The sequence below is a fragment of the Spermophilus citellus genome (assembly GCF_964194105.1).
Source record: "Spermophilus citellus genome assembly, chromosome: 1".
Classification (NCBI taxonomy): Eukaryota; Metazoa; Chordata; class Mammalia; order Rodentia; family Sciuridae; genus Spermophilus; species Spermophilus citellus.
Window position 1 is genome coordinate 113619080 of NC_138182.1, and position 25121 is coordinate 113644200.

At 59.3% G+C, this 25121-nt stretch overlaps 3 protein-coding genes and 1 pseudogene across 4 annotated transcripts in view; 3 read left to right on the top strand and 1 right to left on the bottom strand.

Moving 5' to 3' along the window:
• The window catches only part of LOC308645968 (obscurin-like), a 96978-nt gene extending 88486 nt beyond the window's left edge, over nucleotides 1–8492 (top strand). The window contains 2 exon segments of the mRNA XM_081288417.1: nucleotides 4860–4902; nucleotides 7301–8492. Of these exon segments, the coding sequence (XP_081144543.1) occupies nucleotides 4860–4902; nucleotides 7301–8456 (1199 nt within the window). The 3' untranslated portion in view covers nucleotides 8457–8492.
• A 1245-nt stretch (nucleotides 8493–9737) lies between these two features.
• On the top strand, nucleotides 9738–20630 carry LOC308646355 (obscurin-like; the record flags this gene model as incomplete). The annotated part of the gene is given in 20 exon segments (XM_081289139.1): nucleotides 9738–9793; nucleotides 10412–10500; nucleotides 11652–11751; nucleotides 12078–12208; nucleotides 12662–12774; nucleotides 13016–13184; nucleotides 13381–13462; nucleotides 13547–13747; nucleotides 14418–14478; nucleotides 14797–14874; nucleotides 15159–15331; nucleotides 15535–15561; nucleotides 16315–16467; nucleotides 16563–16608; nucleotides 16976–17053; nucleotides 17319–18620; nucleotides 18624–19221; nucleotides 19906–19980; nucleotides 20198–20308; nucleotides 20389–20630. Coding segments are annotated over 20 exon segments (3870 nt in total). The 3' UTR covers nucleotides 20616–20630.
• Nucleotides 20631–20725: 95 nt separating this feature from the next.
• Nucleotides 20726–24345, top strand: LOC308646404 (obscurin-like; annotated as a pseudogene). Its single transcript, XR_014024371.1, has 9 exons — nucleotides 20726–20786; nucleotides 21424–21579; nucleotides 21738–21908; nucleotides 22422–22506; nucleotides 22705–22944; nucleotides 23143–23366; nucleotides 23609–23684; nucleotides 23903–24052; nucleotides 24153–24345. The product of XR_014024371.1 is annotated as an obscurin-like (transcript).
• Nucleotides 23929–25121, bottom strand: part of LOC308645983 (obscurin-like) — a 438916-nt gene continuing 437723 nt past the window's right edge. The window contains exon 9 of the mRNA XM_081288440.1: nucleotides 23929–23957. The gene's annotated coding sequence lies outside the window, so the exon portion shown is untranslated. The remainder of the gene's footprint in view (nucleotides 23958–25121) is intronic.

Genomic DNA, 25121 nt, shown 5'->3' on the forward strand with positions numbered 1-25121 from the left:
GGGACGTGCCCTTCTCACTGGGGCAGAAGTGTCCTCTGCAGCTGTTCTCTTGTTGGTCACGACGGGTCCCTTTCTGGAAGAAGGCGGGTGTCAGCGTGAAGAGCAGGCCTCCAGAGCCCACTGGGGCCAGGCACATCAATGAGCGCTGGTTCTTGAAGGCCATGTAATCAGAGCCCTGTGCCTCCTGCTTCCTAATCCTGTCCTGCTGCTTTGTCTTAACCAGTGGCTCCGCAGCCAGAGGGGCCCTGGCTGTCTCCTGTCAGTGGCACTGACCTGGCTTGAGTGTCTGCACCGGGCCAGGATGCTGCTTTGCACGGCTGCAGCCCTCCTGTAATGGCAGACTCACTGGGGTCCACAGCTGGTCTGGGGCAGTTGGGGACCATGAATAAAGTGCCAGCTTAGCAACTCAAGGTGTCCTGGAGCAGCAAGATGGAGCAGTAAGCCGGGTCCCTGCCAGGGAGGACCCAGGTGGAGGCCCTGGGCTTTCCTGTCCTTCTGTGCACAGGAGCTTGCCTGCAGATGGCACACAGGTTGTCCCTCTTTGTGCCCAACTTAGTCTAAATACATACAGCTTCCTGACTGGATTCCTATTCCCGCCATCAGCCACTTCCCTGTAGAAAAGCCTGTGCAAACAATTTACACATATAAACGCACACATGCCTCAGCACAGCCTGTGCAAGCAATGCACACATATAAGCACACATGCCTCAGCACAGCCTGTGCAAGCAATGCACACATATAAGCACACACATGCCTGAGCACAGCCTGTGCAAGCAAAGCACACATATAAATACACACACACCTGAGCACATCCTATGTAAGCAGTGCACACACATAAACACGCACACACCTGAGCACAGCCTGTGCAAGCAATGCACACATATAAGCACACACGCCTGTGCAAACAATGAACACATATTAACACACACACGCCTGAGCACAGCCTGTGCAAGCAGTGCACACATATAGACACACATGCCTAAGCACAGCCTGTGCAAACAATGCACACATATAAACACACACAAGCCTGAGCACAGCCTGTGCAAGCAATGCACACATATAAACACACACATGCCTGAGCACAGCCTGTGCAAGCAATGCACACATATAAACACACACACACACACACTGCCTGAGCACAGCCTGTGCAAGCAATGCACACATATAAATGCACACATGCCTGAGCACAGCCTGTGCAAAGAATACACGCATATAAACACACACACATGCATGAGCACAGCCTGTGCAAATAATGCACACATATAAACACACACTCCTGAGCACAGCTTATGCAAGCAATATACACATATAAACACACACACACCTGAGCACAGCCTGTGCAAGCAATGCACACATATAAGCACACATGCCTGTGCAAACAATGCACACATATAAACACACACACACTGCCTGAGCACAGCCTGTGCAAGCAATGCACACATATAAACACACACATGCCTGAGCACAGCCTGTGCAAGCAATGCACACATATAAACACACACACACACACTGCCTGAGCACAGCCTGTGCAAGCAATGCACACATATAAATGCACACATGCCTGAGCACAGCCTGTGCAAAGAATACACGCATATAAACACACACACATGCATGAGCACAGCCTGTGCAAATAATGCACACATATAAACACACACTCCTGAGCACAGCTTATGCAAGCAATATACACATATAAACACACACACACCTGAGCACAGCCTGTGCAAGCAATGCACACATATAAGCACACATGCCTGTGCAAACAATGCACACATATAAACACACACACACTGCCTGAGCATAGCCTGTGCAAGCAATGCACACATATAAACACACTTGCCTGAGCACAGCCTGTGCAAGCAATGCACACATATAAACACACACAAGCATGAGCACAGCCTGTGCAAACAATGCACACGTATAAATGCACACACACACCTGAACACAGCCTGTGCAAGCAATACACACATATAAACGCACACATGCCTCAGCACAGCCTGTGCAAGCAATGCACACTTATAAATGCATACACACACGTGAGCCCAGCCGGTGCAAATAATGCACACATATAAACACACACATGCCTGAGCCCAGCCGGTGCAAATAATGCACACATATAAACACACACATGCCTGAGCCCAGCCGGTGCAGGCAATGCACACATATAAACACACTTGCCTGAGCATAGCCTGTGCAAATAATGCACACATATAAACACACACATGCCTGATCCCAGCCGGTGCAGGCAATGCACACATATAAACACACACAAGCCTGAGCACAGCCTGTGCAAGCAATGCACATATATAAGCACACACTGCCTGAGCACAGCCTGTGCAAGCAATGCACACATATAAACACACACAAGCCTGAGCACAGCCTGTGCAAGCAATGCACACATATAAACGCACACATGCCTCAGCACAGCCTGTGCAAGCAATGCACACATATAAGCACACATGCCTCAGCACAGCCTGTGCAAGCAATGCACACTTATAAATGCATACCCACACGTGAGCACAGCCTGTACAAGCAATGCACACATATAAACACACACAAACCTGAGCACAGCCTGTGCAAGCAATGCACATATATAAGCACACACTGCCTGAGCACAGCCTGTGCAAGCAATGCACACATATAAGCACACACTGCCTGAGCACAGCCTGTGCAAGCAATGCACATATATAAGCACACACTGCCTGAGCACAGCCTGTGCAAGCAATGCACACATATAAACGCACACAAGCCTGAGCACAGCCTGTGCAAGCAGTGCCCACATATAAACGCACGCACACACCTGAACACAGCCTGTGCAAGCAATGCACACATATAAACGCACACATGCCTCAGCAAGCCTGTGCAAGCAATGCACACTTATAAATGCACACATGCCTCAGCACAGCCTGTGCAAGCAATGCACACTTATAAATGCATACCCACACGTGAGCACAGCCTGTGCAAGCAATGCACACATATAAACACACACAAGCCTGAGCACAGCCTGTGCAAGCAATGCACATATATAAGCACACACTCCTGAGCACAGCCTGTGCAAGCAATGCACACATATAAACGCACACATGCCTCAGCACAGCCTGTGCAAGCAATGGACACTTATAAATGCATACCCACACGTGAGCACAGCCTGTGCAAGCAATGCACACATATAAACACACACATGCCTGAGCACAGCCTGTGTAAATAATGCACACATATAAACACACACTCCTGAGCACAGCTTATGCAAGCAATATACACATATAAACACACACACACTGCCTGAGCACAGCCTGTGCAAGCAGTGCACACATATAAGCACACACACACATTGCCTGAGCACAGCCTGTGCAAGCAATGCACACATATAAGCACACACTGCCTGAGCACAGCCTGTGCAAGCAATGCACGCATAAGTATGCACACATGCCTGAGCACAGCCTGTGCAAACAATGCACACATATAAACACACTTGCCTGAGCACAGCCTGTGCAAGCAATGCACACATATAAACACACACAAGCCTGAGCACAGCCTGTGCAAACAATCCACACATATAAACGCACACACACTCCTGAACACAGCCTGTGCAAGCAATGCACACATATAAACACATGCCTGAGCAAACACATGTACATGTGCTGATGTGCACATACATGTATACACACTTGTGTGTGTGAATGTGTGTGCAGCGTGTCTGAGCATGCATATGTGTGCAGACAAGTACACCTGTGTGCACATTTGTATGCAAGGTACATCCATGTGCAGGCACACAAATGTAGCCAGTGTGACCTCCAATGCACACACACACAGTGTCTAATTCTTGTGCTCATCATCTGAGACAAGCTTGAAATGCCATAGTTGCCTAGGGAAAGCCTGTCTCAGTGTTGCAGTGCAGTGAAGCAGAAAGTCCCCTTGTCCAGGAGATGTGGGACCATGTCCCAGTACAGGCCACTTGGCTTTGCTGGCCACCTCCTCCACCTTCCCACTGAGCAGTGAGAGGGCTGCTGAGCCTGGAGATGCCCTGCAGTAGTCAAGCCCAGGCCTGCCCAGAGGTCAAGGGAAGAGGCCTCAAGGTGGTTGGGAGTAGGTGCTGCCTGGTTCCAGATGAGTTTCATCCTCTCTGGAACTCCAGTCCCCAGCAGCAAGATGGAAACATAGGCCCCATGGGCTGGCTTTGGTAAGGGCAACAGCTGGGAAAACCAGGAAAGGCCACGCAGTTGGGACAGCTGCCCTTCACACTCAGACCTCAGGCACCCACCACATGCATGGGGCTCAGATGTGCCACGTGCAGCACTCTGGTGCCCCCTCCCCTGGAGACACTCACCACATGCATGGGGTTCAGATGTCCACATTCAGGACTCTTGTATCCCTCTCCCCTGGAGACACCTTTTGGACTTGAACTCATTTTGTGGCAAAGGCATCAACCATCCTGGCCCCATTGTGGCTGGTGGCCCACTGCATGGCCACAGGCTACTCTTCCCTTTCCCTAGGCCTCAGGGCTATGTTGGGCTACATGTTTGAGGAATTCACAGGCTTATGTCAGCATGAGGAAAAGCCTGGGCCCTTTTGAGTAGGCAACAGATGCCAGCTCGTTCTCCTCCCCACAGCTCCTGTGGCGCTCAGGAGGGAGAGTGGGCTATCCTTGGGGTGCCTGCTGTCAAACCCCAGCCCCTCAGGGCAGACGCTTTCACCCGTCTGTAGCTGAGGAAACTGGACCTCCTAGCTGAGACAGGCTGCTCAGGGACACATGGCCAGTGCTCCTAAGCCCAGCAGATGGCTGCACTGCAGTGCCATCAGGGAGTCAGCCCCAGGCACTGGCTTCTCTGTAACCCTTGCTATTCTGACTGTTTTCTTTGTAGTCACTGAGCAGGCGACTAAAGTCCCCAAGAAAACCGTCATCATGTAAGTGCAGGCGTGTTCCTAACCCGTCCTCGGACTGCAGTGCCCTGCATGCCACTAACCTTCCTGGACCTTGCTGTGTGTCCTGGCCACTTGCAGTGGCTGCACTAACAGCCTGGCTCACTTCTGGCCACCAGTGCCTTGCAGATTTCTCACACAGCCGTGGCCTCAGGTCCCTCCACACGTCATGGCTCTCTTGCTCTGCACACAACACAATGGCTCACCAGAGTCGCACCACTAGGGTGGGGCTAGAACTGAGCCACTTCCCTCAGAAGACTAGAGACAGACTCTTATCCCTTGGTACCCCAGGTCTGGGACGGTATCATCCAACAGAACTTGCTGCAGTGGTGAGAGTATTCTCTCTACACTGCCCAGTGTGGCAGCCACTAGCCACATGTGTCTGTTGAGTACTTGAAGTGTCTAGTGCAGCTTAAGAAATGAATTTTAGGGGCTAGAATTGTGGCTCAGTGGTAGAGCACTTGCCTGGCATGTGTGAGGCCCTGGGTTTGATCTACAGCACTGCACATAAATATATAAATAAAATAAAAAGATCCATTTACAACTAAAAATTTTTTTTAAATGAAGGAATTTTAGCAGTCTCCAAACCCAAGCCTAACCAAGGTTCAGGGAAGTGAGGAGGCTTAGGGTGGCTCCCAGAAGTCAGCTGAGAGCCCATTTCCCCAGAGCCATGCCCGTGGGCTCTTTGTCCTTCAGTACCTTCATGCTGTAGAAAATCTGAGCATGTTGGTGAGCTGACTTGGGGGATCAGAGCTGGGTGAACTCACAGAACGTAGGCTTGCTTATGACCTGGACAGTCCTGGAGACTTGCAGAGGAGGTATGCAGGTGGAGGTGTGGGGATCTGTAGGCAGGACTGGCTGAGGATTTTATAAGTTACAGGCTGGGATGCTCCAGGACAGAAACCTCCATTCCCCAGGGGCTGAGCAGCCGCCAGAAGGGCCTGAAGGTAGCTGTGCTACAGAAGAATTCTGTCATCAGAATTGATGAGGCCCTGGGTTAACTCTTCCCTGACCTCCCTTCTCCCCAGAAGTAGGCTTCTCCTACTGTGCCACCCAACAGATGGGAACAGTTGGGTGGTAGAGTGCCATCCTGGGTACAAGCAGGTGTTCTAGGGCCTCAGACAGGTTATTGCTCCCTTCCCTCCACAGGAGGAGCATTGTAGAGATGGAGCCAGATCCCATTTGGGAAGCTTCAGAGGCGACCTGAGGGGGACTGGGGATCAGAAACATTCTGGGAAGTACCCACCTTCATCCTGCAGAGAAGGCTGTGCCCCCTCAGCTTTGGCCCTCAATAGGCCACCAGGAGCCTCAACCTCCCCACCAGTCAGTGGAGTAGGAGATTCCCTTCCTCCTGGACAAGAGATAGGGAATGTAGGGTTCATCACTGCTGTGCACCTTGAGGGTGCCCATGTGTCTCTGGGCCCGTCCCTGGGAGCAACTCTTCCTGGAGCCCCGAAGTTAGAGCAAGAAATAAAAATAAGTGCTGAGAGAGAGAGATAGGCAGTGCCTTGGTCAAAGCACCAAGTCCTGACCATGGGTAGATCCTCAGCTGAGCCCCGTGGACTTGCCTCCCTCAGCTGGAGCCTGCTCCCTGCTCATGGCCCACTTTACCTCAGCTCCTGCTAGAGCCAGGATCACTGGCTGCAGAGGAGGACCTGGGCTAACCAGTGCATTGCTGACCCTTGGATCTGGGCATTTTTGAGCCTTTCCCCCTGTCCATGCCTGTAAAGGGGATAAGAACCACTGAGGGCCCTTGCTGAGACAGGCCAGGGCTGCAGAGTCGCTGGCCCTCCCAGCATGCACTCCTGAGCTATTGGCCTTGAGCTCTGCCCCTCCCACCTTGGGAGATGCCAGCCAGGCGGGGTACATGGCCATGTGGAGCTCAGTGTTCAGCCAGTCTTCCCCTTGGCCTGATGGGGCCTCACTGGCCTTAGATCCAGAGGCCAGGAGCACAGGCCACAGGCCAGCAGCCTGTCACTTGCCAAGGACTTCACGGCATGCGGGCACTTCCTGGTAGCAGGCTGGGCACCCTGCCTGAGGTACAGAGCAGAAAGCCTGCTGAAGAAGGGGACGGGGAGACAGTGCAGTCCTGGTGTCCAGAGGCTTCAGCTTGGGTGATGTAGCATGGGCCTTCTAGGTGCCTCCACATGTCTTGAGCAGAGCAGAACTTGAGCTTAGCCATGTGAAACACTGTGCTTGGTTTCCTTGGCTTCCTGCCAGGGGCTCTGCAGGTGGGGCTGAAGAGCATGTGTAGGAGTTTGCACACTCACCCTCCTCACCTGTTTGTACCTTAACTTGGTCTCTGGCATGTGCTGATGGCTTGGAGCTGGGTGAGGCTGCAGATCTCTGTGCCCATCTCTTCTTGGGCCCTCTCCCCTACCAGAGAGGAGACCATCACCACCGTGGTGAAGAGTCCCCGTGGCCCACGACGGTCCCCCAGCAAGTCCCCCTCCCGCTCGCCTTCCCGCCGCTCCACCAGCCCACAGAGGCCAGTTCTGTTGGCCCCTGACCTGCTGTTCCTGCTGGGGTCCAGGCAACCTCACAGGCCTGAGACAGAGCCAGGCCGGAAGCCCACTGTGCCCACACTGTACGTGACGGAGGCTGAGGCCCCCTCCGGAGCCCTGCCAGGGGGCACAGGGCCCCAGCCCAAGTGGGTGGAGGTTGAGGAGACTGTTGAAGTCCGAGTGAAGAAGTCAGGTCCTCGGGCTGTGTCTCCCACCAGGGAGGTGCCCAGAGGCATGGGGGCACTGCTCTTCACACTGCCTGGTGGGACACCAGGTGGGGACCCCAATGCCAACAACTCCAACAACAAGCAGCTGGACCAGGAGCCCCATGCCCAGGGTCCAGCTGTGGTCAGCATTGGGGAGTCCCTCGTCTTCCATGTGGATGCTGGGGGCAGTGTGGACTGGGCTGCTTCTGGAGCAGTCAGCCCTGAGCCAGAGGAGACTGGGGCTTCCCTCAGGGACAGCAGCACGGAGTGGGCAGGAGGAGAGGGTGATGGGGAGAGCCCTTTCGTGGTGGAGGAGCCCCAGGACACGGATGGCCTTTGCAGCCATGACCCCAAGATCCTCACACACAATGGTCGTGTGCTGACCCTGGCTGACCTGGAAGATTACGTGCCCCAGGCAGGGGAGACCTTTGGCTGCCGTGGCCCAGCAAGCAGCACCTCCGACGACATGCCCTGTGAGGTCTCCGTGCTCCAGAGAGAGATCAGTGAGCCCACCGTGGGGCAGCCCATCCTGCTCAACGTGGGGCGCCCACCCAGACATGTGGGTCCACCTGGCTTCTTCAGGACGGGATCCCAGGTCCACAGCCCTGAGGACCTGTCCTTCCACGTGCGAGGGGCCCGAGCTGGGCCTGTGGGCAGTGCTCCTTGGACCTCCTCCTGCACCCAGGTCCAGCACTCTACAGACGGCAGGCAGAGCAGCTTCAAGACGGAGGTTTCCACCCAGATGGTCAGCTTGGGGACTGTGGGAGAGACTGTCACTCTGCATATTCGCCCAGATGGAGATGAGGCCCCTGGCCCCTCCCAGGGCTGAGGCCACATACCCTGGCAAGACAGGGAGGCCAGGGCACTCTTACTGTGCCGTCCTTGCAGCATGGGGCCTGCACCCTGCTGGGCAGCAGCACCTGCTCAGGAATCCCAGCTCACCTCAGTCACCTGTGCTCAACGCGCTGCTCTTCTGAGCTCAGGGTTCAGCCTGCCATGCCCTCTGTCCTGGGCCCTTCCTACCTCACTGGACTTTGGTCCTCAACAAAGAGGACCACAGTGCCTACAATGCTGGATGCACTGAAGTCCTTCAAGAGAGCCCTGGCCAGGGGCAGCTCAGAGACCAAGCTCTGGGTTGTCTCTTCTGGCCTGCAGGAGCCTCCAGGCTCTGGACACAGATGTGGACTTGGGCCTGTGTCCTGCTCCCACTGGGCACAGCCTTACCTGTCCCCAGGCTAGGGATGGGACCCAGACCCCCAAAGCCACACCCAGGGCCTAGTGGCCACCAGCGGCTCTGCAGGGTGGACACAGGGTCTGTGTTGGGAAGTGGACCTGTATTCTGGCCGATAGAGCAATAAACCAGTCTGCGCCTCCTCTCTGCTCCTCTCGCTCTCGCACTCAGTACCCCGGGATCCCCTCCACCCATAGCCCTGGTTGGGCCTAGACCAACTGCCCTTGTTCCTTCACTCCAAGGTCAAGCTGGGAGCCACATGGGTGCCCTGTATTGGCTCCTGTGTGCCCAGACGGGCTGTGGCAGCACATGGGCCTGTCTTGTTCCCAGGCAGGGGCTGTGGGGCTGGTCCTGTGGACACATGATATGACCAGAATCACCCATAATTGTCCCTCTGGCCCACCAGGAGCAGTGTAGGCTTTCCTCTACCTGGCAGCTGAGGCTAGTGTCAGGACAGATGTGGTGTGGGCGTGTGATATGGTGGTCCCAAGTTCTCGGCATCTAGAGGTTTACCCCTTTGTCCCCAGCTGAGGTGACCCAGGACAACCTAGCATCTGTCAGAGGGGTGGGAACCACTCTGTGCTGAGCTCCAACTGTGAGGCTTCCCAGGGATCCACTGACCTCTTGGATGGGGAAGGGGAGGGTGGGTTCCCTGACCCCACAGAGGGCATCCTGGAGCTGCCTTTCCATTTTGGGTGCCCCTCCTGGGCAGGGGCTCAGGAGGGCTGGGGAAGGCTCTGGGAAGGGACCTTCTGGGGATGGGAGTGGTCAGCATCCTCAGGCTGCAGACGGTTGGCAGGTGGGAAGGGCAGGGGCCATGCCCGGCAGGGGCCTGGGGAGTCCTTCAGGGATAGGTGGAAAGGGCCAGGGAAGGGTAGCATGGCCTGGACTAGCTGTAAGTGGAGGGTGGACGGTTACTATGCAGATGGAGTTGGGTAAGGATAGGGCAGTGGGTCTGTCCCCAGGAGGGGGGCCAATGGCTCTGGCCACCTGGACACCAGCCCCATGATCCCTTGGACCTTGACATGGTATCAGGTTGCCCCCAGGTTTAGAGCTGGGGTTCAGAGTCAGCCTTGCAGGACAGCCAGCCTTGGGATGAAGTGTGTGCTGGGATTTGGGGCACATGAAGGGTGAAGGGTGGGTTCCCAGTCCCCTGGCCCAGGAGGAGGAGGAGTTCTCCATGGGGCCCCTGGGTGAGGACAGGCCTGAGCTCCAGGGGAGGAAGTAGCTGTCCCCAGTGTGGGTTCTGGGGCTTCTCTCTCTGTGCCAAGCCTCCATTCCTCACAGCCTCCTGAGCAGGCGGGTGAGTAAAGCAGGTGGGAGGGGCCAGCTGGGGTCAGCCCACTGGACTGTCTCTGACAGGGACTGGTCTCTGGAGGCCCCTACCTGGGGTCAGGCCACACCAGACCCTGGGCCTTACCATCTGCTGCTGACCCACCTCTTCATAGGTGTTACCCAGGAGGGCTCTGCCCAGCCCTCCCTTGGAGCCGACCAGGAAGTCCCATCTGTGCTGCAGAGACTGCTGGGCCCTGAGGCTCCAGGCCCTTCTGCAGGGACTTTGCCAGCCCCACCCCTGGCCCCAGGGAACCACTGGCATTTCAGGAGGCTGGCCCCCAGGCCCCAGAAGCCTCGGGCACACCTGGTAAGCCCTGCAGGGAACTGGCTGCAAGGACACATCCTGTGCTGACCCTGTCCTGGCCAAGGAATGTCCTCGGGTTCTGAATTGGCACATGGCGTTCTCAGCATGGTGTCAGTTAGGTGCAGGTCTGACCCAGTGTCCCTCTTGGACCAAGAGTAAGGCAGCTTCGTCTTGTCTGTCACCATCACCACCACCAGCTGTGACAGATTGGTGCCCACAGGGGATGGAAAGGCCAAGGCTAGGGATGGCATCTCTGTGGGAGGCTGCTGGATCAGAGTGGCCACAGAGTTCTGGTGTCCAGGAACGCGGTGATGGAGCAAACCCCTGGTGTTGCTTGGCCTGCCTTGGCACTGGTGTTCACTTTCCCTGCTGCTGCTTTGGGGAGCAAGCCGAGCCCCTTCCTATCCTGGGCTCCCTTTCCCTCCACTCATTCCCTGTGTCCTGCCTAAAGATGGAGGGGTTCCCCTAAGTTCAGCCTCCATCCAGCCCTGTCCTTGGAGGCCCAGCACATTGCCCCTCCCTGCCCACCCCTGTGCTGGCTCCAGCCTGAAATGCCTCAGTTCACCTGCAGCCAGCCTCAGGGCCCTGGAGAACCTCCCCAAGGGCACCACCGCCTGCTCTAAGTGGCCACCTGGTCACCCTACGCCCTACTTTTCTAGCCAGTCTGCTAGGCTATCCTCTGTTTTGTCCCTGGCCACTGATAGAGTGGGCCTTGTCTGTGTGCTATGGCCACAATACAACTTGTAGTGCTGGGTGACGTCACCTGCAGTCTCTCCGGCCCGTAGGAAGCTGCCAGAGCCTATGGCACCCATGGCGTGGGATATAGCCACTTTCCTGGGTCACCGACCTATGCTGTCAGGATGTTCCCTGGATGGCAGCCTAGCTGCTGGGCAGGGACACTGAAGTGGGTGTCCCTGGTGGGGCAGGTGCCTGCAGAATGGACCCCAGCCAGCATGCACATGCTGAGCCATGGGCTGAACCTGGGCTTTGGGGACAGTCTCACCCATGGCCCCCAGGTCCCTGCAAGCAGTGGTCTTGCTGAGCATACACACACCCTGGCCTGGTGATGTGGGGGACAGTTGGGCAGTGCAGGGCCGAGGAGGGTCCCTTGAGCCCCAGCCCAGCTCTGTCTCACGAGGCTCCTCATCTCCCAGCAGCTGAGACCCCAGAGGTGCCACAGCCTCTCATCCGGGAAGTCCTGGAGCAGGAGACGGTGACTGGTTCTGGGGCCCAGGGACGGACCGTCCCCATCCGGTAACCTCCCCCAGTTAACTGAGTCATGAGATGGGGGCAGTCCTGCCAAGGACAGCTCATGGGTGGGCAGGTCCATCCACTCTGGCCGTGTGGTACGCAGAGGTAATGGGGTGGTCCTGTGGCCTCCTGTGCACTCCTTGACTGCCCCAGGCCAAGCCAGTAGGCAGGGAAGAAGGCCAACCTTAGGGCAGGAGGTGCAGGAAGCCCCCACAGCAAGGACCAGGGTCTTCCATCTGCACACCTCATCCCCCCGCATGTGGGGAAAGCCTAGGACCCCATCTTGTCACCTCTAGCCAGCAGAAGCTCACCTAGCTCTGTGATTCCAGGGTGGAGGGTGCTGCCTGGCCAGGGGCAGGTGCCGGGCAGATGCTCTGGGATGTCCACAGCCATGTAATCACAGAGACCACACGAAGGACCTATGTGTACCAGCCCATCGACACCAGTGCTACAAGTTCAAGTATGGGGGTCAGGGGTCAGGGCGTGCTGTGAGGGTGGCCCTGCAGTGCCTGGGCTGGGGGCAGTTGCTTGGAGGGTGGAGGGGCCCGCTAGGTCCCCGCCTGCTTCAGCCCAGGTTCCCCACCCCTTCTCTTGTGCCACAATGGGGTAGGGGCTGGAGCTCTCCTCCAGGAGAGGCAGGCACTACAGATCTGGTGTCTGCTGGACCCAGTCCTGGAGAGAGCCACCACCCCCTAGCATGTTCTGCCTGCCTTGGCTTGACTGTTCTCGTGACTGCTGGGCCAGCTGAGGGCAAAGCAGGGAGACAGTGGTTGGATGGAAGGAAGAACTTCCCAGTTACCAGGGGGTCCTGTTGCCTGTTGCCCTGGGGTGTACTCAGAGCCTCACTGACCACATGTATGGGCTGTGCAGCCTGGGAATCCCTCCTCATGTCCCCCTTTCCACCTCTTCCCAGGGCCCCCAACCATGCAGGTGACCATTGAGGATGTGCAGGTCCAGGCGGGTGGTACGACACAGTTTGAGGCTGTCATTGAGGGGCACCCACAGCCCACTGTGACATGGTACAAGGTAAGAGCTGGCCCAGGGAGGCAGGGTGGGGCCCTCAGAGGCCGGAGGCACCTGTGTGTGCATGTGTGTACGAAAACTGCACCACACGATCCTAGCTGTGCTGCCCCTCCTGCCATCCCCAAGCCCATCATGGCTGGGCATGGGGCTGGACCGGGGGCCGACACACAGCAGGTGCCAGGGAAGGGCAGGTGGGCCTGATGCTGGGATGGGCTGATGGCGTCCTGGCCTGCTGGTGTTTCAGGACGGTGTCCAACTGGAGGACAGTGCCCGGCTGAGCCAGAAGAAGGATGGCACCACTCACTGCCTGCTACTGAAGGATGTGGCCCAGCAAGATGCAGGCGTCTACACCTGTCTCGCACAAAACGCTGCTGGCCAGGTGCTCTGCAAGGCGGAGCTGCTGGTCCATGGGGGTAAGTCGCAGAGCCTCCCAGGCCCAGGGCCACTCGGTCTCCACATGGCATCCCCAGTCCCCACAGGGACCCCAGCTCAAGGTTCCCATGGGCCACAGGCCCAGGCCCAGGGAACAGCCTGCCAGCTCCACAGTACTGGGGACGAGGGTCAGGGCAGTGCCTTTGCCGTCCTAACTATCTTCTGTGCTGACCACAGGAGACAGTGAGCCAGATTCAGAAGAGCAGAGCCATCGGAGGAAGCTGCACTCCTTCTACAAGGTCAAGGAGGAGATTGGCAGGTACACTCCAGCCCTTCTGGCCCCGGGGATGCCCAGGACCCGTGGCACAGCGTCACCATCCTGATCCCCCTCCCTCCTCCCCAGAGGCGTGTTTGGCTTTGTGAAAAGGGTACAGCACAAAGGAAATAAGGTATTCTGTGCTGCCAAGTTCATCCCCCTGCGGAGCAGAACTCGGGCCCAGGCGTACCAGGAGCGAGATATCCTGGCCACGCTCAGCCACCCGCTGGTCACTGGGCTGCTGGACCAGTTTGAGACCCGGAAGACCCTCATCCTCATTTTGGAACTGTATCCTTTCTTCTCCTGGCCTCTTGGGGTTTGAGGAGGGGTGCAGTGGCCACCAGGCTGGGGATTGGAGGAGCGTATGCTCCCTGGGCCTGGCAGGTTGTGAGGGCCTCAGCCCACCTTCCTGTGGCCAATGCTGTGTGACAAGCAGCCCTGTTCCTGCCGCTCGTGATGGTGTTGGTCAGGGGGTTCTTTCTCTCTGAGGGTGGTCCATGGGGGTCACCAGGCAGGGTCAGTGGCTGAGCTGGTCCTGAGGGTCCAGATGTCCTCGGTGGAGATGGCCAGGGGTCTCCTCCCATGGGTGACCTCTCAGATGTCAGGAGAGGTGTGTCCTACACAGGTTACTCCAGGTCTTTGCCCACTGCCCATAGGTCCCTGACTGGGGTCTCAGTGTGGAGGGCCTTGTGGCTGGATCTGCTCCTGTGTTCTTGTCTCTCCCCTGAGGAGGGATTTGTGCAGACAGGCCAGGTGCCCCCACCCTACCACTGCCCTGTGGCCTCAGTCCCCAGGCAGCCCCCCTCATCTGGGCTGGATGCTGTCTGGGGTTCCAGGGGCCCATGGCACCTCCCCTCAACCTGAGCACCAGTACCCCACCCTTGAGACCGCAGGAACCCTGTCCTGGCCACCTCCTGGTGGGTTCCAGCCTCAGCTGCTTTCCTTGACCAGGCCCCAGGTGCTCATCAGAGGAGCTGCTGGATCGCCTCTTCAAGAAGAGCATGGTGACAGAAGCCGAGGTGACCCTGAACCTGCCTGCCACTGGCCTGAGCTGCATGCGGGTCCCAGCCCCACCCAGACACAGCTGCCCCAAATGTGGCCCAGGCCCCGCCTCTCTGGATCCCAGGCCCCGTGGCTACCCGGGCTCTGTGCCCAGCTGCACTGCCTGGCTTCCTGCACACCTTGCTTGTTCCTGGGGATTTCTCTGGCTTTGGCACTTAGGGCTCAGGGTGCCACCTACCCTGTGGGCTTGTCCCAGGTGCTAGACTGGGGCACTCAAGCAGGATGAGTCAAGGTGGAGGGCCAGGGCCCCTCCCTGAGCACAGCATTTGCCACAGGTCAAGGTCTACCTCCAGCAGCTGGTGGAGGGACTGCACTATCTGCACAGCCACGGGGTCCTCCACCTGGACATAAAGGTACTGTCCCTCGGGCCCCTCCAGAACCTGGGTGGGAGAGGGGAGACCTGGGCCTACAGGATAGGAAGGGACAGGCTTACCGTGTCCAGTTTCCTTGACAGGGCTTGCTGTCCTGCAGGGACTGGATGCACTGCTAATTGGCAGCTCATCCGTGGGCTCTGCTCTGACAGTCTGACTGGTGCTCCCCATGCCCCACGTTGGCCTCATGGACCCTGAATGACTCCCTGAGGCCTGGAAACCCCAGGTGGCCCAACCCCCATAGACTCCCCAATACTTTCTGACAGCCCCCCAATATCCTGATGGTGCATCCTGCTCGCGAAGACATTAAAATCTGCGACTTTGGCTTTGCCCAAAAAATCACCCCTTCAGAGCCACAGTACAGCAAGTACGGCTCTCCAGAGTTCGTGTCCCCCGAGATCATTGAGCAGACCCCCGTAAGCGAGGCTTCTGACATCTGGTGAGTTGTCAGGCTGAGTCAGGACTGTGACCCTCCTGGGACCATGCTGGGGAGTCATCTGGCAGCCCAGCAGCCAGCCAAAGGGTCCTCTCTGAACCTCTGCTTCCTTCTGCACCCCTGGGATCCCCCATGCCTCCTCCCACATACTCCTTGCCTGTGGCCAGGCCTGGGGTGACTCACAGTGGGTGGTTTTCTTTCTGCAGGGCCATGGGGGTCATCTCTTACCTCAGGTGAGCACAGCCTGTTTTTGGCAGCTGCTTTTCAAAGCCAACCCTTCTGCAGAATCCTGAGGGCCACGTGTGCTGCTGGCCACACCCCAGACCAGAGACCCAAGAGCCCAGGGGCAGCTATCTTGGGAACAGGCGGTCAGCCAACCCTGATAAGAGGCTCCTGCCCACTGCTCCTCACAAACACCCTGTCATCACTAGGCAGAGCTGAGCTGACCCTGTAGGGTCTGTGGGATTTTTGTCCAGAGTCCACTGGTAGTGGTCACTGCTGCCCTGAAGATGCTGGTGGTACAGACTGATCCTTGACCTCTGCAGACTAAGACCTGTCCCCACCTCAGACATAGACTGGTGCCTATCTAGGCTCCCTGGACTCCTGTCCCAGCTGAGCCTGGATCCCTAGCTCAGGCTGAGGCCAAGTACCCACCCTGGGTTGAACCAGCACCCAGCCTTGGCATACATCCCTGCTTCAAGCTAGCCTGGGTCTCCTTTGTAAGTTCAGCCCTGTACCCACCTCTGGCCATGAGAGCCTCAGGTTAAAGCAGGGCCCCCAGGCCGGCTGACGTTTCCTTGATCCCTGTCCCAGCCTGAGTGGGGACCCCAACCCTGGTCTGAGCCCAGACACCCTCTTAGGCTTTGCCTGGATTGGTGTTCCAAGCTGAGGCAGTATCTGGGGAACCTCAGATACTGCTGGGTGGGAGTGGTGCCAGAGTTCGTCCCCAGGGGCTTTGTTTGAGGGCAGGCTCTGCCTGTTTCCAGCCTGACCTGCTCCTCCCCCTTTGCGGGAGAGAGTGACTGTGCCACCCTGCTGAATGTGCTGGAGGGGCGGGTGTCCTGGAGCAGCCCCATGGCTGCCCACCTCAGTGAGGACGCCAAGGACTTCCTCAAGGCCACGCTGCAGAGGGCCCCAGGGTGAGTGCATGCCTCTCTTGCCTGCCCAGGGTGCGGCCAGCCCTGCCCAGGGCCAGCTGACTGCCTGGCTAACCTGGGCTCTGCTCTCCCTCCAGGGCCCGGCCCAGTGCCTCCCAGTGCCTCACCCACCCCTGGTTCCTGGTGAGTAGGCCCAGCCTGGCTCAAACCCCAGGCCTGCAGGGAGGGACATCCAACCCAAGGTGGACGAGGGCCTGCCTGCATCAGCACATATGGTGGTGGCACCCAGGCCCCTGTGCCCCAGTTCAGAGGATACTTGTCCCTTCAGACAGGCTTGGGATCCTGAGACCCTCACAGGGGGTCAGGGCCTCCCCTGCGACCTCTGGCCTTTGCCTTGCCCTGTCTGGGCAAAGTAAGAGGATGAGCCCATGAGACCCCAGGGCTGAGGGCAAGTCCACCTGCCCCTGCCCAGCTGGGCCTCCATCCCAGGAGGGGCCCCCATCAGGGCGCTGGGGTCCCTCCTCAATGTGGCTGCTCCCACACACCCCAGAAATCCATGCCTGCGGAGGAGGCCCACTTCATAAACACCAAGCAGCTCAAGTTCCTCCTGGCCAGGAGCCGCTGGCAGGTGAGCTGTCCCCTGAAAAGGGGGTGAGGGCAGGGTCAGAAACGCAAGCCTAAGCCCGCCTAGCACACTCCCAGGCCTGGCACCTCATCGGATCTCAGCCATGAGTGTGCCAGGCGCACAGGGATACCCAGTGGCCAGGCAGAAGCCAAGAGCCCTGGTGCAGAGGTTCCCACTGCTCTGGGTCCCCACCGCTTTGGCCCACTGGAGGGAGAAGGCCTGCTCGGTGCCGCGGCCCCACCCAGTGACTGCTCTGTGCCGCCCCCAGCGCTCCCTGATGAGCTACAAGTCCATCCTGGTGATGCGCTCCATCCCAGAGCTGCTGCGGGGCCCACCCGACAGCCCCTCCCTGGCAGTGGCCTGGCACCTGCGCGCAGAAGCCAGCGGCTCCTCCAGCTCCTCCTCCTCCTCCGACAATGAGCTCGCCCCGTTTGCCAGGGCCAAGTTGCTGCCATCCTCGCCGGTGACCCATTCCCCGCTGCTGCACCCAAGGGGCTTCCTGCGGCCCTCGGCCAGCCTGCCGGAGGAGGCGGAGGCCCCACCAGCCTCACAGCAAGGCGCAGGGCCCCTGGCAGCCCCCGGCTGCATCCCCCGGCACAGTGTCATCAGCAGCCTGTTCTACCAGCAGGCAGGCGAGGGCCCTGAGCGAGGCGCCCTGGCCCCTGGAGGCCGCCAACACGCGGCCCAGAGGCGGCACCTGCTCAAGGGTGGGTACTTCGCCAGGGCCCTACCTGGTCTGCGTGAGCTGCTGATGGAGCATCGCGTGCTGGAGGAGGAGGCCGCCAGGGAGGAGCAGGCCGCGCTGATAACCAAGACACCCTACTTTGGGACAGCCCTGCGCCTGCCCAGCGCCAGTGCCCGTGAGGCCTCCGGCCGTAGCCACTCCCTGGACCAAGACCCTCCAAGTGTCATCAGCCCCTTGAGTGAGGCCTGCAGTGAAGGACAGTGCCCTCCCACAGCCTCCACATGGGAGGCTGGTGGGAGAGACCAGAAGCCCCTGAAAGAGCCCAGTCTGTCTCCATCACCTGCTAGAGACTCAGGGCCTGCTCAGCAAGCGGGGTCGTCCAGGCTGGGGCAGGAGGCTCCTTCTTGTCACCCTGAGCAGGGTTCTGCCCCCCAAAAGGGCTGTGGCCCACTGTCACCACAAACTCATGGCTGTTTGCCTCCAGGGTCTGTCAAGGAGATACTTCTGGAGCCCCCCTGCACAGCCCAAACAAGCCCCCTGCCAGGCTCTGAGAAGGAGCCTGGCAGCATCTCTCGACCTGGGGGGCCTTGGACCAGCTCCTCCAGCTCCCTGGAACCAACCTGCCCCACAGGCATGGAGTCCAGCCCTTCCCTGGACACTGGCAGCCTGTCTCAGGAGGCTGAGCATTCCCCTGACCCAACACCCCCCTTACCAAGGCCTCAGGAGCAGGCCACCACCCGGAAGTTCTCCCTGGGGTACCGTGGGGGCTATGCGGGGGTGGCGGGCTACGGTACCTTTGCCTTTGGTGGGGATGCAGGGGGCATGCTAGGACAGGGTCCCTTGTGGGCCAGGATGGCCTGGGCCGTATCCCAGTCCTCCGAGGAGTAGGACGAGGCTGCAGTGGGAAGCCCTCAACCCCAGGCCGACTTGGGGCCAGTGCCTGAGACCAGAGGGGCTACCCTGAGGGCTTCCCCAGAGCTGACCTCGTGGGAGCAAGATGGGCAGGTGTCCCTGGTGCAGATCCGGGACCTGTCAGGGGATACAGAGGCTGCCGACACTGTGTCCTTAGACATTTCAGAGGTGGATCCCGCCTACCTCAACCTCTCTGACCTGTATGACATCAAGTATCTCCCATTCGAGTTCATGATCTTCAGGAGGGTCCCCAAGCCCTGGGAGCAGCCAGAGCCGCCCTCTCCTGAGGCTGAGGCTGGGGAGGAGCTGGCAGAGTTCCCTGACGCTGCGTGGCCCTGGCCAGGGGAGCTGGGCCTTCGAGCTGGCCTGGAGATCACAGAGGAGCCAGAGGACCTGGAGGCACTGCTAGGGGAGGCTGCGGCCAGCAGAAACCACAAGTGGTCCCCCTCCCGTGGCCTATTCCAGTTCCCTGGGAAGTGTCTGCCACTGGAGGAACCCCTGGAACTTGGGCTGCGCCAGAGGGTGAAGGCTTCCATGGCTCACATCTCCCGGATCCTGAAGGGCAGGCCGGAAGGTAACCTCCTCGTCCTATCCCCTGGCACATCCCTGCCCCTTAGGATCACTCACCCTTTCGTGCTCAGGGTCCTGCTGGGCCCCCCCTCTGGTGCTGTTGCCCCTACCTCCCAACTGCATCCACAGCTCTACCTGAGTCCTGGGGGCACCTCTGCTGACCTGAACCTGCCTTACTGGGCATGTGAGGCCATCCTGGAGACAGCTGCAGGGAGGGCACCTGGGGAGACGGCAGCCAGGATCCCAGGCCTCCCCCACTGTAGACCCTCTGACCCAGGAGTCTTATGGCCCCACCCTCAGTGACCTCAGACCTTCTGAGCCCAGTCCTGTGGCCCCAGATCCTCCTGACTCCAGGTCTCTCCTGATCTCACAGCAACTCGACCCTAGGCACAGCTGACCCCAGCTTCCCTGACCCCTGAGCTGCCTGGAAGTCCCAACTCCAGAGCAGCCTCTGTGACCCCCACCCTCCTGACCCCGGCCTGACCCCGGCCCCAAGCAACCCCCTCCTGCACTGTAGGCCTTAGAGCCCCCAACAGCCCACTGCTGAGGGAGGTGGGAAGCAGGTCCAGCTTGTCTTCACACCCCAGTCCCTGAGACCTGGGCCTGCTGGGAGGACAGGCAGTGTGAGGTAGCTGGTGCTGCCTGAGGACAGACCTCCCTACTGAGACCCTTCCCCCTCCTCCTGCAGGCCTGGAGGAGCCCCCCAGAAAGAAGGCAGGCCTGGCTTCCTTACGGCTGTCAGGTCTGAAGAGCAGGGACCAAGGTGAGCAGGCCCCACTGGCTCAGGGTCCTCTCCCAACCACCATGGTGCCTACACCAGAGGGGCAAGCCCCCACCCACCTATGGGGCTTAAGCCCAGAGGCAGGCTGGGCATCGGGGCTGAGCAATCTTGGAGGCTTCCAGGAGGAGGCAGTGCTGCGTCCTGCCCACACTTTCTGGCCTGGACTTCCCTCTGAAGGCTCTTCCTGCCTCCTCCTCAGCACCAACCTTCCTGAGAGAGCTCTCAGATGAGACCGTGGTCCTGGGTCAGTCGGTGACACTGGCTTGCCAGGTGTTAGCTCAGCCAGCTGCCCAGGCCACTTGGAGTAAAGGTAAGGGGCTGGGATACAAGCAGGGCAGCAGGGGCCCTCACTGTCTAGGGGAAACTCAGATCGGCTCTGTGCTGTCACAGATGGGGCCCTCCTGGAGAGCAACGGCCACCTCCTCATCTCCTCCACTCTGAAGAACTTCCAGCTGCTGACCATCCTGGTGGTGACTGCTGAGGACCTGGGCATGTATACCTGCAGTGTGAGCAACCCTCTGGGCACAGCAACCACCACAGGCGTACTCCAGAAGGCAGGTGGGTGCGCTCTGCTAGAGGTCCCTGCCAGGCCAGGGAGGCTGGGCTGGGGGTGCTGAGCCTCGTTTCGTGAGCTGGACTGGGCCACTCCCTCAGCTGTGGGGCTGTGGAATTTGGGGTTCAGGAGGTGACCACAGGTGCATCTGAGTTACCGAGCAGTCCAGTCCTGATGGGCCGGGCATTGCATGTGGCTGCTGTGGGTGCCTTCTGGACTGTCCAGGATCTTCAGGGTTTGGCAGGAGGCAGGAGACTGACAGGAGACAGATGGAAGGCAGGGGTGGGGGAGCAGCGTGCCCAAGAAGGAGGAGAGCGGTGTGGCAGTGTTCCAGCCTGCTGTGCACCCTGCTGCCAGGAGCTGGCCCGAGGCCTCTGCTGGCCAGGAGGCGAAGCTCCCTGTGGAGGGTGCCACCTTGCCCTCCAGTGGTGCAGGAGGGAGGAGCCCCATCCTGTTTGTGTCTTCATCAGAGTCCAGTCAGGAGCTGAGTATGCAGTGCCTGGGGTGTGTGGGCAGCTGAGACGGCTGCTGGCCCAGTCTGGAACTTGCAGACTGACCTCAGGCCCTGTACTGGGGCGTTCAGCCAAGCTTAGAAACCAGGGCAAGGCCCCCCGACCAGAGCCTGGGCCACTCCACCGAGGCCTGAACATACCCTGGCGAAGGGCTGGCCAGGAGGGATCCTGGTGGGGAGGGCTGGGCAGACATCTGACTGCCCACTAGGGAAGGAGGCACACCCCTCCTCCCATTGCTTTCTAGGACCTCACCCACCCCAAACAAATGGCACTGGGAGAGGGTGGGCTTAGGAGCCTAACGTTTGCCGAAAGTAAGGGAGGGTGAGGCAGGGACAGCTAGAAATCAGCCCTGGGGGTCAGATGCTGACCCAGACCATGGGTGGCCTCTTGCAGAGCGCCCCTCGTCTTCCCCACGCCCGGACATCGGGGAGGTTTACACAGACAGAGTGCTGCTGGTCTGGAAGCCCGTGGAGTCCTATGGCCCTGTGACATACATCGTACAGTGCTGCATAGAAGGTACTGTGTGGGCCCTTTGCCCTCTCTCCCTGGGGCCCCTGAGGCTCAGCATGCCCCCAGGGTCAGCATGGAGGGCCCTTGCCCACAGCCTGCTCTGTGTCCTGGGGAAGGTCTTTCCTCCTTCCTCCCCAACTGCCTCTTACTCCATCTGTGACCAGGTGGTACCTGGACCACTCTGGCCTCTGACATCTTCGACTGCTGCTACCTCACCAACAAGCTGTCCAGGGGCGGCTTGTATACTTTCCGGACAGCATGCATCAGCAAGGCAGGAATGGGCCCCTACAGCAGCCCCTCGGAGCAGGTCCTCCTGGGAGGGCCCCGCCACCTGGGTGAGCCACTCCTGGGCAGCCAGTGGATGGGGTGGCTGGCAGATCAGAACTGGCACCCTCCTGCCTGTGGACCCTGTGGTGGCCACTGCGGACCCTATGGTGGCCACTCCTGCACTCAGCCAGCATTCAAAGCCTGCACATTCTGGGGCCCTCACCCTTCAGCTCCCTTCACTCACCCACACCCACTGGTGCCACCCCAAGAGTTGGCAGTGACTTCCTGGGTGCTGGGTCTGGGTTGGGTGGAAGAGTGGTTTGATGGATCAATAGTGTCTGTTGTGGGCCTGGGAAAGGATGGTGTGATGCCATGGCGGTCCCAAACACACTTATGATGAGGGCTTTGTTGTGTCCTGAATCCAAGTTCCCTTCTCCCCTGCAAAATGACCTGAGGGAGCAGAGGCCAGAGCGGGCACTCAGGCAGGGCCACTGTCTGGTGTCTGAGGAGGAGTGAGGGAAGAGGAGGGGAGAGCCTGCGTTGGGATCCTCCTGAACCTGTCACCTGCCCCTCCCTAACAGCCTCTGAGGAGGAGAGTGGCCAGGGGCGGCCAGCCCCGCCTCTCCCCAGCACCAGGAACTTCGCCTTCCAGATGCAGATCCGGAGGTGCAGGGGCCTCTGGGGACAGCGGGTAGTGGGATGGTTCCTCAAGCTGCCCTGCTGGCTCTTGGTGCTCCCACCCCCACATTCCCATGCTCAGCTCAGAGCCTCTTCCTTGTGTCTGGCTGCTGCCCCTGCTGAGCTTGGTCTCTGCTGCTCTGAGTGCATGGGGGCCACTCAGGTCCTGCTGTGTCTCTCTCCCAGGGGCCGCTTCAGTGTGGTCCGACAGTGCAGGGAGAAGGCCAGCGGGCGGGCCCTGGCCGCCAAGATCGTTCCCTACAAGCCTGAATACAGGGCAGCCGTGCTTCGGGAATACGAGGCGCTCAAGAGGCTACGCCACCCACACCTGGCCCAGCTGCATGCTGCCTACCTCAGCCCCCGGCACCTGGTGCTCATCCTGGAGCTGTGCTCAGGGCCCGAGCTGCTCCCATGCCTGGCGGAGAGGTGGGGGCAGAGGGCTGGGTGGAGGGATGGGTGGACAGGCAGATGACGCAGGGTTCTGGGAGGGAACGCCAGGCCTGCCACCCTCCTCCGCATGCCTGACCCCGAGCTGTGTCAGAACCGGGTGCCTTTCCCAGTCCACTGCTCCTTCCCTGTGCACATGCCCCCTCGGGGCCTGTCCTGAGCCACCTCTGCCCCCAGGACCTCCTACTCAGAATCCGAGGTGAAGGACTACCTCTGGCAGATGCTGAGTGCCACCCAGTACCTGCACGCCCAGCATATCCTGCACCTGGACCTAAGGTCTGAAACCATGATGGTCACCGAGTACAACCTGCTCAAGGTTGTGGACCTGGGCAATGCCCAGAGCCTCACGCAGGAGAAGGTGCTGCCCTCTGACAACTTTAAGGACTACCTGGAGACCATGGGTGCGTGTGTGGCCACTGTGAGAGGGCAGGCATGGGCGCCTGACCTGTTGGGGGGGGCAGGAGGAAGCCCTCTCCCTACCTGCTCTACTCTCCCCTCCCCTCAACTCCACTGCAACCCTCCAGCCTCACACCTGAGCCCACCCACCTGGGCCCACCCTCCTGTGCCCATCTGTGGTGCCCACCTACCTGACCTCTCACCTGTGCCCCTCCCTCTGTGCCCACCCACCCATGCCCCTCTGCAGCTCCGGAGCTCCTGGAAGGCCACGGGGCTGTTCCTCAGACAGACATCTGGGCCATTGGTGTGACAGCCTTCATCATGTGAGCCCTTCATGTGTCTGGGGAGAGAGGTGCTAGATGGGCAGGGCAGGGCTCCATCTGTCTGAGGGTGCTCTCAGAGCCCCCATGAATCTCCATGGAGCCATCCAAATATGACCTCAGAGTCCCTGCACCCCATCATCCTTCACTGGTGACCTTGGAGTCCCTGCACCAAATCATCAAGGGTAATGGAGAGCTCCCTGCGCTTCCTGTCCTCTCAGGCTGAGCGCCTAATACCCCGTGAGCAGCGAGGGGACACGCGACCTGCAGAAGGGCCTGCGCAAGGGACTCATTAGGCTGAGCCGCTGCTACGCGGGGCTGTCAGGTGGAGCTGTGGCCTTCCTGCGCAGTGCACTGTGCGCCCAACCCTGGTACCGAGCGCCCAACCCTGGTACCGAGCGCCCAGCCCCACCCCGTCCCGCCGCTCTCGGGCTGCTCTAGGCCCGCTCACCGACCCTCCCTCCTCCCCAGGGGCCGGCCATGCGCCTCCAGCTGCCTGCAGTGTCCCTGGTTGACCGAGGAGGGACCCGCCGCCTCCTGGCCAGCGCCAGTGACCTTCCCCACCGCACGGCTGCACGCCTTCGTGCGCGAGCGCGAGAAGCGGCGTGCGCTGCTGTACAAGAGGCACAACCTGGCCCAGGTGCGCTGAGTGCCAGCCCTGCAGAAGCGCGTGTGTGGAGTCGCTCGCTGGGCCACGCAACGCACAGACGTACCAATAAAAGTGCGAATCCGACTGAAGTGTCTTCTGCCTCAGGGAATTCCGCCGCTCAGGGTTCCGCCTCCCCCGGGTAGCTGCCCCCCCCCCCATGCAAGGCGGGCTTGGGAACAGTTCCCTGGGAACCTGTGCGCTCTCAACCCTGTTGAGGTCGTGTGCACAGCCCTCACTTGTGTGCGTTTATACTAGGACGCCTTAGTTCTGCTTCATCACAGGACCCCACACCCTGGCCAATTGCCTTCCCCGATGCATGCAGCTCCGCCCATTGGACAGTGCATCAATGGCAGTTCTTGAACAAAACCGCGGAGAGGCAGAGGGGAGTTGCTCCCCACAGCAGTCTGTGGGGTTTTCACCCCGCATGTGGCGATTGCTGGCTCTCAGCCATAGTGAAAAGTAGATTGACATTCCAAAAGATGGACAGTTACTACAACAAAATACCTGGGATAATTAACTTTATGCAGAGATAAAATGTATTTGGCTCACGTGTTAGAGAATCCAGGCCATGATGGATTAGCCAGTGGTGAAGCAGCACATCACAGTGGAGAAAAACCCTTGAGGTCATCAGCCAGGAAGCAAAGAAGAAGAGGAGGGAGCAGAGGTCCTACTGTGGATGAGAGGGGAGTACTGTAGAGGGAAACAGAGATGCATGGAGAGAGATGGCAGGATGACAGGAGTGATAAAGTGAACAGATGCAGATACAGGAGACCGAGATCAGAGACAGGTGC